The 16,626-nt window shown below is 45.2% G+C and overlaps 1 protein-coding gene across 2 annotated transcripts in view; it reads left to right on the top strand.

Annotated features, from left to right (window-relative positions):
• SLC7A1 (solute carrier family 7 member 1) overlaps positions 1-16,626 on the top strand; it is a 47,917-nt gene that overhangs the window by 17,059 nt on the left and 14,232 nt on the right. For both annotated transcript variants that reach the window (XM_065050982.1, XM_021286191.2), the window contains exons 2-6: positions 5,697-6,080; positions 10,187-10,345; positions 12,618-12,792; positions 14,476-14,600; positions 16,119-16,341. In XM_065050982.1, coding sequence (XP_064907054.1) covers positions 5,711-6,080; positions 10,187-10,345; positions 12,618-12,792; positions 14,476-14,600; positions 16,119-16,341 — 1,052 coding nt within the window. In that variant the 5' untranslated portion in view covers positions 5,697-5,710. The remainder of the gene's footprint in view (positions 1-5,696; positions 6,081-10,186; positions 10,346-12,617; positions 12,793-14,475; positions 14,601-16,118; positions 16,342-16,626) is intronic.

Genomic DNA, 16,626 nt, shown 5'->3' with positions numbered 1-16,626 from the left:
TAGTATTTCTGGGATAATTTATATTGTTTTATGTAATTAGGGCTGCATTATGCCACAGGAGTACTGACTGTACGTTCAAAAGAAGGCTTATCGTTTCAAGTGTGGCTGGGAGTGGGGGTGAGAGGAACCAGCGCAGAACACGTTTCCTTACTTCAAAGGCAAGAACGAGTGTTTCAGAAAGTGAGATCACAGCCGGATCCAACTTCTAAGGAGGGAAAAATCATAATCTCTGCCAACATCACCCTTTGATACAATTGCGGAGGTAACAAATAGTACCAGAGGAAGGGTTTTGAGCAGAGGTATAAGCCCCAGTGCTGCATCCTACTAAACCAAAAGCTTGTTCTTCTGAAAAAAATCCCACTTGTCTTTAATGAAGGTTTTTTTGCCAAGCTACAGTGAATGTAATTGAAACTGAAAAGGCTGATTGGGCACCTGCTGTTTGAAAAGCAACGAAAACATGTAAGAGATGCTTAGGATGGTGGTCAGTCATCTGTGAGATGGGCTGTGCTGTATGTGAGGGACAGAGAACATGGCTGCAGTGCAGGTTCTGTGCCTTACTCCCGGCTCCTCCGCTGTGATCTGTGGGCTCTAGGACATATTTTATTCACAAGAGAGACACGCAGACATTCTGATGCTTTTGGGGCAGGATACAGTTGATATCTTGATCTTGAGATCAGCCAGAAGAGCGCTGTCTGCTGGCATTAAGCCAATTGCAAGACATTGACTTTAATTTCTAGGTCTGTCATAATTAAATAGCCCTTGTTCTAAACAAGTTATCTACAGAAAGCAGTTCTGCTTTGTTCTTGATAGCCATAGCGTGGCTGGGAACACCTGTAGGTGTGCCTGAAGGAGCTTCAAACTGAAATAATTTTGAAATATATTTGTTGTGGGATACTCTTGACTTTTATAAAAGCTTGAAATAATTCACTAGATTTTTTTTTTAATGAATAAATCCTACATTCCCTTGCTGCCAAAGACCTTGCCAAGCTGGTGCCCTGATCCTCTATCCTTGCAGCAAAAGGCTGTTTCTCTCCTGGGGATGTTGCCCCTCCCCAGCCCTGTTCTGGACCAAGAAGTGATTTGTCATGTCATGTGGCAAAGGAGGGCATTGGGTACCAGATCTGCCTTCATTTTCAGTGCAGAGATAGAACTTCCATTGGTTTTGCAACACCAAGTCATGTGTGTTTTGCCAAACACCAGGTTTAGTTAAAGCTAAGTGACCAGGTAGGAAATAAAAAGTCTACCTTTATTGTTAGGCAGCATGTTTTTGAAGGAGAGGCCTTGGGCCAAATGCTGGAAGAGTCTTGGCAACTGCAGCTCCTTGGGTGTCAGTGGTGGTCAAAGGAGGGAGAACGGCTCTCACCTGTGGGGATCCTTGGTCCACCTCCATCTGGAGTCACTTCATAGACAAAGATAATATTATGCTGCACAGCCTGACCCCTCTGCCTTTTGTTTTTGTTCAGCACGGAGGAGCTCCTCCTTGGAGATTTTTGAGGTCTGTGGGGACGGTAGGTTACTTACACACTGCAAGCAAGCGTATCATTAGTACCTCCTAGCTCTTAGGGCTAGCCCCGTTCCCATCACGTAGGTGGTGTAGAAATCCACTTGATGAGTGAGTGCACATCACAAACCTTTCCATATTATATGGTCCAACCCTGCAAGACACCTTCCTCCTTCACCTCATTTTTCAGTGTTAGAAATGTTCAGCGCTTTGTGTGATGAAACCCAGGATGCTCAGCAAGGTTAATATCAACTCAGAGGTGTAAACCCCGAGGAACACAAAACAATGCGTAAGTCACTGGAGTTTGGGGAGGCCTGGACCTGTAAGCTCACCCAGGGTGAAAGGTCTCTGGAGGATCTGCTCTGAGCTTCTCTGGTATCCCACCATGGTTCATCCAGCTGAGCCTCAGGGGTCCCTCCAGGCCTGCCCACGGCCTCCGTGCAAAGGCCAAGTGAGCCGTGCCCTGCCACACGGCATCTCTGCAGGCCTCCCTGGCTCATTGCTCAGCTTCTCACTGAGCTGGGCCATTTTCTCCCCTGCTTTCCTTTTTCTGTCTTTATTAATAGCATCAACTGGGACCCTCCCATATTATTCTGTGTTGTTCTAACTCCTCTGTTCAGGCCCTTGAATGTCTAAATCTTACTATAAATATTGACTTAGCAAGAAGCAAACTGGTTTCCACCAGGCCTTTGGCATTTCTCTAAGTTTTTGCGCTGCAGAATAAACCTGTGTTTGTCCTGAAATCCAGAGTTTGGTTCTGAGTCAAACTGGTCTTGACTTTCAGACTAGCTTTGGAAAATAAATCCCTCAGCACGTCCCCTGTGGGTACCTTGCTCATAGTTGGCTGCAGTTTATGGCAGGGATTTCTCTGGGTTTTTTGGAGGGCTTTTTTGTATCTTCTGTAGCATTTCTTTCTTGGTGCACAGCACTGGGATCGTCCCTGTTTCCTGGAGCTCCAGACAGAGTGTCAGCCAGCACCACCACCACTGGCCAAGGTGGATGAGTTAGCCCCAGTGGTCTTTGTAAGATGCAGGCATCAGTGGGATCTCTGCATCACTCTGGGAGGAGTTAACCAAAGCCAAGGACTCATCCTAGAAAGCAATGAAATTTACAGGGGATGCTCCAGTGCAACACTTTTGTTGTCATTTTACCCCAGTTCAAAGTTCAGGACTGCCCTGTTCCTGCATTTGAGGAAGTGGGCAGGTGTCCAGCTGAAAGCACTCCTGGCTGACAAGGATTTGGGTAAGGCTCAAGTGGGAAGGAGGCTACATGAGCAAATTGACATGTGAATACACTTGGGTAAACAGGTCTGTCTTCCTTCTGAAGGGAGAAAATAGTTTTCCCCCTGTGTGTATGTTGGGAATTCCCATGGTTCACCAAATGAGAGTTTTGTAATGTTGGCCGGAATCCTGCCTTGCTCCAGCAATCTGAATCCATGTCTCTCGGGAGCGTGTCTGAGAGCTGTTGCTGGATGAGGCAATTCCTGACGCAGTGGGACTTGCACACCCTCAGCCTTGTTCCCGCAGCTGTAATTGCTTTCTCATAGTAGGGGAGTTAGCGTAAGGCCAAGAGAAAGGGGTTTAAACCAGTGTTTATGACTGGTGTCTTGAAAAAATGAGAAGGATTTTTGATTTTGTAGCTGATGTTATGGCGACAAAATTGAACCATTTGATTTAATAGCAGACCCGATTAAATTTCTTAGTGTGTTATCTTCACATATTTACACTGACTTCTTCCACTGTAGAACCATTCAAGGTGAAGAACATGCTTTGTTACAGATCCCCCAGCACTGCTTTATTTTAGTATGTGTTTTTCTGTGTATCTGAATTAGGAGCAATCCAGCAGGTCCTGTGGCAACATGTAGCTGTGGAGAGCATCATAGTATCCAACTGCCCAGTTCGGAATGAGGATGATGATACTGGGATGAAGGTGGGATGGCTGAGGAAGATGGCTACAGCCAGTGGGAGCAACACTCCAAAGAGGAGGGTTGGGGATGGGTAATCAGAAAGAACCAGGGCATGAAAATGATGGTGAGCCAGCAGAGTGAAACCTCTGTTGAAGTTGGAGGTGGTGCCCATTGACTGGAGAAGAGCAAAGAGGTAAGTGAGGTTACCTGTGAGAGACTGGCAGATTCCACTGCCAGTTTCCTTTAGTAAGAGGCACAGGAGAGGTGGGAGAGTATTGGGTTTTTTTACTTTTAAGCTGAAAGTGAAGAATGATATCTCTCTCTTTTGACTTGAATAAAGCTTTTGATGGGGTGCCACACAGTAAGTTATTTAAGAAGATGAGGAGTAGTAGGAAATTGGCATGGTGTAAAAGGGGCTTTTCAGTGAGAAGTCAGGAAAGGAAAGAAGGAAAACAGACACTGGTAGAGGAAATACTCACTGGAGTTCTTAGTGGCTGCTCTTGTTGGTTCTCCTGGTACTTTCTCTTGATGCAACAATTAGAAGGGTGCTAATGGGATATATTGCTGCTCAGAGGATGGTTCAGAGGTGAACAGTTGCAGATAGGGTAAGGCACTGCCTGTGTCTTTGGAGCTTAGATCGCTTACCTTTGCAAAATTCAGCCTGAGAGGTTATGACAGATATCTAAAGGTACACTGAGGTAATCACCTACGCTGGGAAAAGCCATTCTTGGCACAAGAGCATGTGAGCAACGCTGCCTACTAAAGCATTTTGGCTGGATAATAGGGGAGTGTTGATGGAGCTTTCCAACAGTGGAGATAAGGCACCTAGAAATTTTTAAGGGAAGGTCTGATGTTACACCATGGTTGCCTGTGACAACCGGGGTAGACTTGGCAGTGTAAAAAGCAAGAAATTCCTTCTAATGCTGCACTTGTGGATTTGGATAATGCTGTGAGGAGGAGCTCTCTAGCCAGTATCAAACGGCAAGGACAATTTTGAATCAACATACCTAATTTTTTTCAGAAAGAGTAAGACAAACCTTCTATACCCCATGTCCAAGGACATATAAATCTTGAAGGGACAGACTCTCTAATGGCACTGGTTCCATGGATCTCCTCTAGGAGCTGGCTCGGCTGCTGACCATGCTGGTTTGACCAATTGTAGCTTTTAATGAGTGCTGTTACTGGCTGTGTTAAGTGGATAACTATGCAGCCAGTTGATTAAGTTGCATAACAAAATCTTCCTGTACTTCAGCACTGCAAGAGATGTGTCTCATGGGAAAAGAAACTCCAGAAGGATTTCCGAAGGGATCCCTCCACAGAGAGGGCTTTTCTTTATCCGGTTGCTAATGCCATCGTGGAGCCCCATGGAGGGAGCTGCACCTGAGCTGCTGGCACACTGAAGCTGCTGCAGGCCACTCTTTGGCCACACCTGCAGGTCTTTACACAGGAATAGTGCAGTTGCTGAAATGGGACCATGGCTGGAAACCCACTCTACGGTTTCATTAAACACCCCTGTCCTGCTGTGCTGCTGTCCTGGGTGGGACAGGGAGGTTTAGGGAACCCCACTGTGCTCTCATTTCTGTTGAAATGCAGAATTGCTTCAGCCTCTGCCTCTTGTAACCACCCTAAATAAAATTCAATTTTATGTGTCCTTTTTCCTAAACTGTATCTGCTTCAGCCTGTGCAATTGTAGGCAACAGCAGCCTGTGCTGTTGCCTGTGGTTGGAGCTGGGGCTCAGAGAGGAGAAATGTCCCAGCGGGTCTGTTTGGCTGCAAATGGTGTCACTGCGGCACGTGGTCGTGTTCAGCTCTAGGTACAGTGACACGTGTGGTGCGTTATTCTGGGATGTAATGCTCAGTTCTTAGTTCACCCTGAGACTTTAAAAATATATATAACTAATCTCTCTGTGTAACTCTGTCTAGTTTTTTAATTTGCAGCCTAGAAAACTGCTCTGAAACCTGAAAGACGGGCTTTGTGGCTTTGGCTTGCCCACTTCTCTGTGGAATGGGTTGTTGTGGAGCAGGGTGGGAGCTGCTGTGTCTCTGTGGGATTGCGTTGGCTTCACAGCGTGAGAGGGAGTGGGAAGCAAAAAAAATGCTTGATTTTTGTCCAGTTTCATTCCTAAGTCTAGGTAAAGTACCAAAGGAGGCATTTTTCTGTGTAAAAAAAGTGGAAAGAGGGAAGATATGTTTGGTGAAATGTAACAGGGTTGTAGTGATGTAACTGTACAGTGATGCTGTTTTGAGGGGTGTCCTGGTCCAGGTAATGATGCAGCATCTTTCTTGCAGGCCCAAACACAAAGATGGAGTGTCAGAAAATCCTTAATTTTGGAAACCAGCTTCTCCGCCGGAAAAATGTGGACTGCACTCGAGAAGAGAGTCGGCTCTCGCGATGCCTTAACACGTTTGACTTGGTGGCTCTGGGTGTAGGCAGCACTTTGGGTGCCGGTGTCTATGTACTGGCTGGAGCCGTGGCACGGGAGAATGCGGGACCTGCCATTGTTATCTCCTTCTTGATTGCCGCCTTGGCTTCTGTGCTGGCTGGACTCTGCTACGGAGAATTCGGTGCTCGAGTTCCTAAGACAGGATCAGCTTATCTCTACAGCTACGTGACCGTTGGCGAGCTGTGGGCCTTCATCACAGGCTGGAATTTAATCCTCTCCTATGTTATCGGTAAGTATGGTGGGTGTGCTGCAAGACCTTGGCTTTAGTCCAGGATGGCATCCTGGTTTGTAGGATCAGCCTCGTTTAGTCGCTTGTGTTACTGTTAGAAAATAGAAACTTGGCTCTTGCACTCACCAAGGATTTTGGGACTCATCTGTGGGTGCGCTGTTGGTGGCTCCTGTCAGTCAGCAAGGTGAGTGATGTGTTGTGGGCTCAGGGTTTGTCCTGAAGCTGGATTATTGATGCTGCTTCCTCTGAATCTCCACGTCACCCCTTTGTGATCCCCTGGCTGCTGCACACTTGTCAGGGAGCAAAAGTGTGTCCCCTCTGCTGAGAAAGAAGCCGCTGATGGAAGGATGTTTTTACACAGCAGCATCTGTACTCCCGACTGATCAAGGATTAATTTCTGGTCCCTTTGAGATGTGTTTAAAGGATCTTGAGATCAGAGTTTTGTCTTGTGAGTGGCTGCAGGATTAAGCTTAGGGTGATCTGCAGGTTCACAGTCTCTGAAACGTCCAAACCAAATCCCTTCTAAGCCCTTGGCTCCCACTAGGAGAGGCCTTGGATCAGGCTCAGAGCATGCAGTGTACAATTCAGCTGATACATGAAAACTAAGCCACACTTTGCTAATTAAGGATTTGTGTCTTTTCAAGCACATACTGGGCGTGCTTCTTGTCATCATGCCTGTAACTAAGGCTGCAACCCACTTGTCAGTTGAGAGTGAAGACTTGCTAGTTAAAATGAAAATGTTATGCTAAATTGCTATTACTTTTTTAAAATGCATTTTATGGGATGTCCAAGTGTTACCTTGGAGATTAGTTTCCATGGTGCTGGGGAGGGTAAGATCTTGTCAAGAATTATATAGTGGTGTAGCGGCTGCTTGTCTGAGATCGTGCTGGCTCTTCTCTGTGTGCTACCTGAAATCCCTTTTTGTCTTCTTTTTTTTTTTTTTTTAATAAGAAATGAGAGGATGAAAAGCCAGAGTCAATTAAACTCATCTCTTTAGGAAATCTGAGTCCTGCAGTTCTTTTATAAATCAGGTTCACTGCAAGGAGGGGATAAAAATAGTTTTTAAAAAAAGTAAGCATACAGTTTCCTCCAGACTTCTAAAATGGACTCTGTTTAGGCTGCACATAGAAAAATTGAACAGACTTCTTGGTAATTTATCTTCTGGTCCAGAAAGGTAATGATAAATTGTCTCCTTCATGCTCCTCATCTAGTTAGTCATTTGGACCTTCCCACCATGATACTGGACCATCAAAATGACTTGCACAGCTGTGGATGCTGTCCCGAAACCTGATTCTGCAAATGCATGATGAAGAGATATACATACTGAATGTTACATTCCCAGGCTCTGGGCCGAGGCTGGTATTTCTGAGTTTTCTGGGTTTGGGGTTTGTTGTTTTTTTTTTCCTTTTTGGTCTCATAGTGGCTTTTAAAGCACTCCCCTGGTTTGTATTTCAGAGTTGGCTGCTCATTGTATTATCACAAGGCGGAATATTCAGTGAAAAATAAGCAGATATTATCCATGAACATGTTCAAACGCAACTTTGTTACTTTTAATTCAGTCCTGTGACAGAAATGCGTATTTGCAACTGGTTTCCTCTTAATTTGGGAGGAAGGCCAGCTAAGCAGGAAAAGCAACTGTGGGAAGATGCGAGCTCTAGCAGGCCTCTTTATCTTACCCAGCCTTTTTTCCCCATGCTAATTGCCCCTCTTGTGAGCAAGGACAACTCCCAACAGCTTTGGGGGTGTGGAGGAGAAAGATACACTGGCAGGCACACGCTGCCATTCAGAGCCGGGGGTTGAGAGGGGCAGAAAGCCAATTTTTTTCTGAGTGATGCTGCAGAACATGCTACACAGTGCCACTGGAACCGGGTGGAGTGGTGGGAGCTTGCACCTGCGAGGCGCACAGGCAACTTCTTGTTCTCACGCTGCAGTTCTCAGACATCTGTTCAGAAAGTATTGTAGGGGTGGAAAAAGAAATCCTGGGGTCCTGGGATGGGTGGCTTATATTTAACTGAAGTAACTTGGCTTGGGGGAAGACTGGTGTGGGGTCTTGGAGGTGAGTGATGAGCAAAAATGGGTGTGCAACTCATCAGCTGTGGTCTAGATAGAAGGAGGAAGGTGCCCGGGACCAGGATATGATGCGAACTTTCTTCTGGGATGATGTGGGTTTGGGAAACCGTGCCAGACTGTGGGAGGCGCTTCAGGAACTAGAAGCTGGAAGGAGCTGGTAATACGATGAGTAACAGCATCCCTGGTGAGAAGCTGCTCCTGGGGTTTCCCGGGGCACGTGGTGACCTCCCAGCTTGTGCGTGTTACCGCAGTGCACCCTGTGCCTCAGCTCAGCGGCTCCCCGGGGAGCTGTGCGCTGCGGGAGGGAGCCAGCTCCATCTGGTGAGGTTATGCTGACCCAGAATTAGTAAATCCTCCCGGATAAAAGCCAAATGTCTTTGCACCACACATTCTAGCAACAGTAAAATATTATCCAGGTGTCTGGAATCTTGGAAGAATTTCAGATTGCCCTTACTCCCTCAAGGCTGTTTGTTACAGAGAGTTTGGGATAAATGGCTGATAGTTACATGGAACTGGCATCCAAGCAACTGGCATCTAATATAACACAACTTGTTCCTGTACTAGAACATAAAATATTAGAGCCAGGAGAAAAAAAAAAAAACAAACAGTACTAAAGAAATAGTCTCTTCCCTCAAATTGTGCCAAAGTTAAGCTGAAAAATTGTGATGTGGTATACAATAACTTTTGGAGTTTTTCAAAATTAAATTGATGGCACTGATGTCACTCCTCTTTAAAGCATTCACACTGTGCACTTTGCTGTCTCAGTGAACAGAAGAGTCTCCAAACAGGTCTGTTTGTTGTACAGCTTATTTTTGTACTGTTGCAAAGCTGGATGGGGTGGTGAGTGTCCCCAGCTTTGCTGCAGGGGCTGCCCAGCACTGCTGCAGAGAATTTAGCTGCAGGTGAGCATGGACGTGGTTTGACACAATTGCAGGTGCTGCAGTTGGGACCTGAACAGCCGCCCACAGGTGAGTGTGTCAGGACAGACTGTTCCAGGTAGAATGGGGCCCCTGACTGCGTCCTCTGAGGAACTGCTCTGCAAACCCAAACCAAAGCAACTTCTTTTTTTAACTAGGTAATTATGTACAGTAGTAATTATATCATGCAATTAGATCCTGCTATATATAGTATACTATATAAGACATTGGTAGTATAACGATAGCCACTTTAATGCAGAAGAGGAAGAAGTTTGCTTTTATCTGAACCGATTTATTTTACACAGTCCTGTCACTGTCTGATGGTAATTCTTCATTGTTACTACTTCTGTTCTGTGAAATGACTCTTCTGGCCCAGACAGTGTCCCAGACTTGGTCATCCTGAGACCTCAGGTTCAGTCCTCACTCCGACAGGCTGTATGTGTTTTGGTCCCCTGGGGAACCACAGCAAACAGCGGCCCCGGAGAGGTCAGTCTAAGCACTTGCTGCCGGCAGGAGTCGTGCTGCTTGCTGTGGGATCATCACTAACATCCTGCAATAGGCTGACTTAGGCTCAGATAACCTACAGATTATATCTCAGTCTTTATCCTGCTCAGATACTCTAGGAGCAGAGTTTGGAGCAGACCTGCATGTAGCTGGAGATCAGACCCTACAGACCCTACAGAGCTGTGTTGCGGTCCAGGCTGTTGTGCTCCAGCATCGTGCTTCCCAAGCCTGGCTGGCTTCGGTAAAGTCCCTCTGCCTGGGCTGCAGCCACCTAGCCAGGGATGCCGGGAACTTCTGCCAGCCTGTCACTCAGACCTCTGTAGTAGCAGAAATTACCAGGTTTGGGGGAAGTTCAGGCTGCTGGAGGTGTAAGAAAAAGGTCAGTCTAAGCAGTATCTAAGGCAAAGCTGAGGTTTACTAAGAAGCCAAACCACTGTAAGGATTATTTTTAATCTTGTCAGCTGGATCTGCAAGGACAAGCTGCTCCCAGCACCCAGGGAGCACATGCGAGGTTGCTTTGAGGTCCTCCGTGGCCAAAAGCCATGCAAGGTACCCCCTGTTTGGAACCTGTGCCAGCCATGAAGGGTGATCTGCATCCTTTCTGTCCTCTGGCAGGAACCTCGAGCGTGGCCAGAGCCTGGAGTGCGACATTTGATGAAATCATAGGCCAGCACATTGAAGAATTTTGTAAAAAATACATGACAATGGATGCTCCTGGAGTGCTAGCAAAATACCCAGATATCTTCGCCGTGGTGATAATCATCATCCTAACAGGTAAAACCTTGGAGGGTTTGTGAGTCTTGGACCTCCCATTACTGTAATTTCATGGTTTGCTTTTGGAATAGGCACAAAGTCCTCATTTACTTTGAACAACATACCTTTTTTTATTTTAATTACAAGTGTTGGACTGACCTGTGTCACTGCTGTAGTGTTAGCATGGGGCATAGCCTGTTTACAAGGTTTTTAATTATAGGGCAGCATTCTTGGTATTTTTTGAGGCACTTTTAAAACCCTCAATCAAATCTTATGTAAGGAAAAAAAAAAGAAAAGATGACTTGTTATCCTCAATCAGGTATGGAAGTTTAATCCTTCCCTCCATAAATCCTATTACACAAGAATTACATTCTGTTGCTCTGTCACAATTATTTCCCTTTGTATAATCTGCCAATTTTCCATGCATTGGAATAAGGAAAATGAGAAGAAGAATATGGGACTCAGTAACAACTTAATGTAGCACTGGTTTTGGTTTTGTTTGCTTTGTGGTGTTTTTGTTTTTTTGGTTGGTTGTTTTTTTGTTCTTCTAACATATTTGGGCTCCGGTTTGCAGCAGTGAATGCAAGACTCTAGCAGAATAAATGTGTGATAAACAGTCAGGTCCTCTTTTTTTTTTTTCTAAAAATGTGCCAAGGCTTTGGTCAGGATTTGGAAAAGTTTCGAAAATTTGTAAAATTAAAACCCTTCTGAACCTCTACTCCAACTGCATCTTGCAAAACATTGCCAAGTTTACACAAATTTAAGAAGTTATGCTTCATGTGTACTCCTCTGCGGCTTCTGGAACACAGAAGCTGCAATGTCACCCCAACAAGGTTATCTCAACATTTCCCACTCTGATCAGGATGACCGTCTAACAGCGTAACCTGTGCTCACAGGGACAAGCTTCATGAGCAAGGGATGCTTTGGCATTTGGGTTTGCATTTGGATCCAGGACTATATTGAGGAATACTGAAGTTGATAGCAGCCCTCTGTTTTTAGGACTGCTTCTGAATGGGAGAGATTTTCTTCATTCCTCTGTATATAATAGGAGTTGCTCTAGTTTCAAATTAGAATCTGGTCTTCTTCAACTTCAGATACAGTTTACATAATTTAGGACTCCTCACTTAAGCATTACCGAGGTGTAAAACTATACAGATTACTGATATCTTTGTTCCCCTGCATGGAGCAAATTCCCTGGATTTTAATAAAAATGCAAACCATTTTTTCTCTACAAAAAAGCTGCTGAGTGAAGAGCTGTTGTCCCAAATACAAGCACTACAAGTTTATTTCTGCTTGCACCATCTTGAGCTTCAGATTTCTCCAAGGTACCTTATAAGTATTCCTGGGCAGATATGCAGTTTTATCTAACACTTCCCTGATGTGGCTGTATCAGCTTATTTCCTGTAAAAGAAGGAAAGGTGAGTCCTTCTCCTTGCAGTGCCTTGGAGTAGCACTAAGAAGCACTGTCGTGCTTCTACCTCAGCCCCAAGTGAAGTGCTTTACCTTTTCCTTCAGCCACTTTCACAGGTTTTGGTTACAGGTTTGGGTTCTTGAAAATCAGGCACCTGAAGAGCAAAAGCAAGTTACCAGAACTTGTTGTTCTGAATGCCAAGCAATGCCTCAGCAAGATGCTTGTTACCAAAGCCTGTAAAACTGTTCTTCGGATGGTTGCTCTTAAGACCACAAGCTGAAATCCTGCTCTTGCTAAGCTCAGTGGCAAAGGTCCTACTGATTTAAATGGGAGCAGGATTCCCAAGATGCCACCTTCTTCTCTATCTTCAGCACTAGAAGCAGCTGTCTCCCTGGATTCAGTCTCTTCTCATATTTTCCCCTGCTTCTAAGGAAAGCTGAATGTTGTTCATAACTTCTGCATGTGACCAAGATCTCTAAGACAATGTTCCTTCATGGAAAACCACCTGGGGTGCTTTCTCCAGGTCTCTGGGTGGAGTTTGGCTGTGACTAGGTGTCATCAAGGGGTGACCAGAGCTGTTGTTGAAAGTGCTGGAAGCAGTTAAGCTGTGTTAGTGAAGCACTTTACCTGGGGCCCATGCCAGATGGACATGCTGAGTGGGAAGGTGTCACATCACGCAGTAGTAATGTCTGGGCTGGAGTCCCTGTCCCCCTTCTGGGTGAGTTAATCCAGATTTACCTGAGCTACTTGGCTTTGTGGAGAAACGAAGTGTGATGAGGTGGGCAGAGCACAGCATGACTGCAGCTGGGCCACCCCTGCAAGCCCCAGCGCCTGCTGCTGGTAGGGAAATACCTGACTGCCTCTCTGCCGTTGTTTCCCCAGGGCTTTTAATTTTTGGCGTGAAGGAATCTGCCCTGGTGAACAAAGTGTTCACCTGCATCAACATCCTCGTCCTCGGCTTTGTCGTGGTCTCCGGCTTCGTGAAAGGGTCTATTAAAAATTGGCAGCTGACTGAACAGGACATTTACAACACCAGCCATGGCATTTACGGAAACAAGTAGGTTGGATCTTTTTTTCGTAGCTCTGAAATTGATGCCTTTTTGATGGGAAGTTTTATGGGAGGGTTTGTGGAGTGATTCAGAAAACTGGTGAACAGGATGGATCCCTCCTTTGCCAAACACCTTGGAGTCAAAGCTGGTTTTGGTGGGCATTTGCTGAAAGCAAACAGGTAGGGGGTAGGCTGTGTCACCATGAGCTGTGCTGGAGAATGCACCGTTTCCAGCCTCATGATGGATACAGTATCCAGATTTGAGAGGAAAGAGCTTTTTAGACAGCCTTATACTCAAGACTGCACAAAGGCTGACTCTGGTGTCTGTTTGAAGCCATAAGCAAGTGTAGCTCTGTAGTTTCTTTGGACACTTGGGCAATATCCTTGAGGCACTGTGTACCTTTTGGACACCTTGTCCCAAACGCCTCAGGCAAGTTGCAGATTATTTTAATGCATTGCAGCAAGACTATCACAAATCCATTTTCAGTGGCATTTTGCTACTTGGCCAAAACCCTCTTTTCCTTTAAAGACCAAAATTAAAGAGCTTAGGAGAGTTGCCAGTGCTACAAGACTGTTCCTTTTTGCTTGAGACTGTGCAACATAGAATGAAGGTCTTTAAATACCACCAAACTGGAGAGATTCGTAAATGTTGCATGGTTCAAGTTTGGCTTGTAAAATTCAGCCTGCTGCGAAAAAATTGCTGCTTTAGGAAAGGTCCCCCCTTCTTTCCTACTGGTATTCCCATGCAAGGAGCAATTAGTGTGATAGCTTCAAAATGTAACTGTAGCTCTTTGACCTGAAGGACTTACTATTTTCGTGAAATCTGTCTGGGGTTTACTTTATCATTATTTCCAGAGCAATCCACATTTGGTTTGTGCTATTTCTGCAAATAAAAGGACAGTTTTCATCTCTGTCTCAACAGAGCTTCTGTGAGAGTTCAGATGCTTACCCCAATAAGATTTGCAGATTTGGGATTTACTTTAATTGACTTAATTCATCTTTACAAAGGCTTTTCCCTGAAAAAGTTATGTGAGTCACTTGAGCAGAAGGGTATGTTATACCTGACTCAACACAGGCACATGGATGTGGGATCCCGGTCCAGAGAGCACTGGCATCAGTTGGTGTCTGTCTGTTGACTTCAGTGAGCTTTGGGTGAGGCCTTTGGTGCATCAGGGATGTAGGCTTCTCTTCTCCCTCAGGATCACAAGCACAGTTGAGGTATGAGCTTGGCACAGGTAATTTTGAAGTTAAAAATGGAGGATTGGGTGGATTTTAGGCAGTTATGGCACCCTGCATTGCTCTCTGTCAACTTCAGCTCTCAGAATTACATGTCCTTTTTCAAAAGCTTATGTTTAAATGAATGTGTCTACATACATGCAGTAATATTAGAAGAGGAATTTTAATATTCATGCTATTTTCTTCCTTCCTTAGCTGAGACATTTTTATCCTCTGCAAAAAACAGGTGGTGGGAACAAACCATGAACCATTCTTATTCTGTGCATTCCACAGACTGTTGCAGGCCAGTCCAAGCTCAGCAGCAGGGTAGGGCTTAGCAGTTTTGCCTGGTACTTGTATGATAGTGCATGAAAGGGAGAGCGTATTCCTTCAAACTCCAGCTTTGGATTTTGTATGAATAGTTTAGTTACTTCCAACCAGGCAGGATGGCTTCTAACCCAGTGCCGTGCCTTTTAGTCACACACAGGAAGAAATGCTCTATGGTATCGGAGGGTTTATGCCCTATGGATGGAAAGGAGTCCTCTCTGGCGCAGCCACGTGTTTTTATGCTTTCGTGGGATTTGACTGCATTGCTACTACAGGTAAGAGAGAAGATGTCTTCATTCTACTTGTGAACCCGGTTGCTGGTAGATTGGCTTTCAGTAATGCTGCACAGCACAGATTATGAGTAATTCAGGGCACTGCATTCATCATCTCTCTGAACTGCAGCCCAAAATATACTTTTGTCTCAGCTGTTGAATTGTAGCTGCTGTGGCAGGCAGCTAGACCATAGAACCCACAAAACACACTTTGTTCCTTATTTGCCTGCAGGGCCCAGTCTCATGGTTGGTAACTGATGGCACTAACCATGTCAGATGCCACAGACAACACAACCAGCTTTTACCCATTAGCAAACAGGGAAGGCCCAGGTTCAGATGTTTCATATGACTCAAGTTTGAACCTGTAGCTCCAGACGATGCTTTTTAATCAACAGGTTATCCTGCAGTAGGGTTCTTCAGTGCCTTCGACTGAAGATGCTCCACTGACTTGGAGTGTGTAAAAAGCTAGAGAAAGAGAGAGCTGGGGAGTCATCACAGTCATCTGCAGCCTAAAACTGTGCCTTAAAATAAGAGAGAGATTTTGTTACCAAAGGTTCAGAGATCTCCTCTGAGAGAGAAACCATCACCATTGTCATATTTCTCTTGGCTAAGAAGAATCCAAGTTCCCTGGAGAAAGGAAAGATTATCTTTAATTTCACATTTGTCAAGAACTGCGTGTATTCAAATCTGGAGCAATGGGAGGAGGAGATCATCACAAAGGCAGATAAAGCAGTACTGCCTCATGTTTCAAGGAGTCTGAGAAGTGCTGGCTCCATTACTCCAGACAGCCCTAGAGCCTGTCTTTGGAGGAGAAACACGTTGATCTAACTTTGATTTACAGGTGTATGGTTCTCTTTTATTGATTCATCCTACTGTAATGCCAAACCTCAGGAGCTCTTGCTTTCAGAGAAGAGCAGCTTTGGAGGACAAGGCAGGCTCAAAGCTGTTTCTTTTAACATTTGTCCCCAATTTGTTGTCAATAACTATCCATAAAAACTAGAGGAAGTCCTTTTTTTAAGAGGAATTTTCAAAGATTCGTATGATTTCCAGGTGCTGTACAATGTCTGCTTTTCCCTGGAATGGGGAACTTATGGTGCCTTGTTCACTGTGTAATTGTTCTGGTGGAGATGCTAAATGAAACTGTCACCCAAATATTTGTCCTACAAATGCAAAATAATTTTTTGTGCCATCATTTGTGATCGTTGAACTGTTCTTGGGGCTGCACCATCGGTGGGATAGCAGGAGTAGTAGGCAACAAAAATAATCCTTTTTGGGGAAAGAAACATTTTTAATCCAGATTGTTTCTGTGCCTGATTTTACAAGACCTCCACAAAGGTTTGTCACAAGTCACAACAGGAGCAGCAGAAGTGGGAGCAAACAGGCTGGGGCAGGCCAAGTGGATGGGGCAGCCCATCAGCAGCATCACAGTCGACTGCTTTTGACAGCCCCAACCAGAGTGCTGTAGGATGGGATAGAGTTCTTGCTCATTGTTTTGCTGATATTTCAATTTCTTTCTTCTAGGCGAGGAGGTAAAAAACCCTCAAAAGGCCATTCCTATTGGCATTGTGGCATCTCTGCTTATCTGCTTTGTGGCTTATTTTGGTGTGTCAGCTGCCCTGACGCTCATGATGCCTTATTACAAGCTGGATACCAATAGCCCTTTACCCAATGCCTTCAAATATGTGGGTTGGGATGGAGCCAACTACGCGGTGGCTGTTGGTTCCTTGTGTGCACTTTCTACGAGGTGAGACACTGCTTTTCCTTTGTGCATCTCTCCAGGCAAACGTGTATCTCCACTTCCTTTAAACGATGGTGCATGTCAGGTCTGTGTACTGTTTCTTTGCCTTCACTGGATACATCTTGGTCCTGATTGGCAGAGAAGCTGGGACTAGGGATGAAATTCAGAGCTATTGACTTCAAAAGGGCCAGGATTTCACCCCATGATAGATTTCAGAGATGCACATGACCAGTATCACTGCAGAAACTCCCATCTTAGCAGCAGACCCATCAGGTGCATCTCTGAAATGTA

Source organism: Columba livia, chromosome 1 (genome assembly GCF_036013475.1).
Source record: "Columba livia isolate bColLiv1 breed racing homer chromosome 1, bColLiv1.pat.W.v2, whole genome shotgun sequence".
In the NCBI taxonomy this organism is placed as follows: domain Eukaryota; kingdom Metazoa; phylum Chordata; class Aves; order Columbiformes; family Columbidae; genus Columba; species Columba livia.
This window is presented reverse-complemented; position numbering and strand designations above follow the sequence as displayed.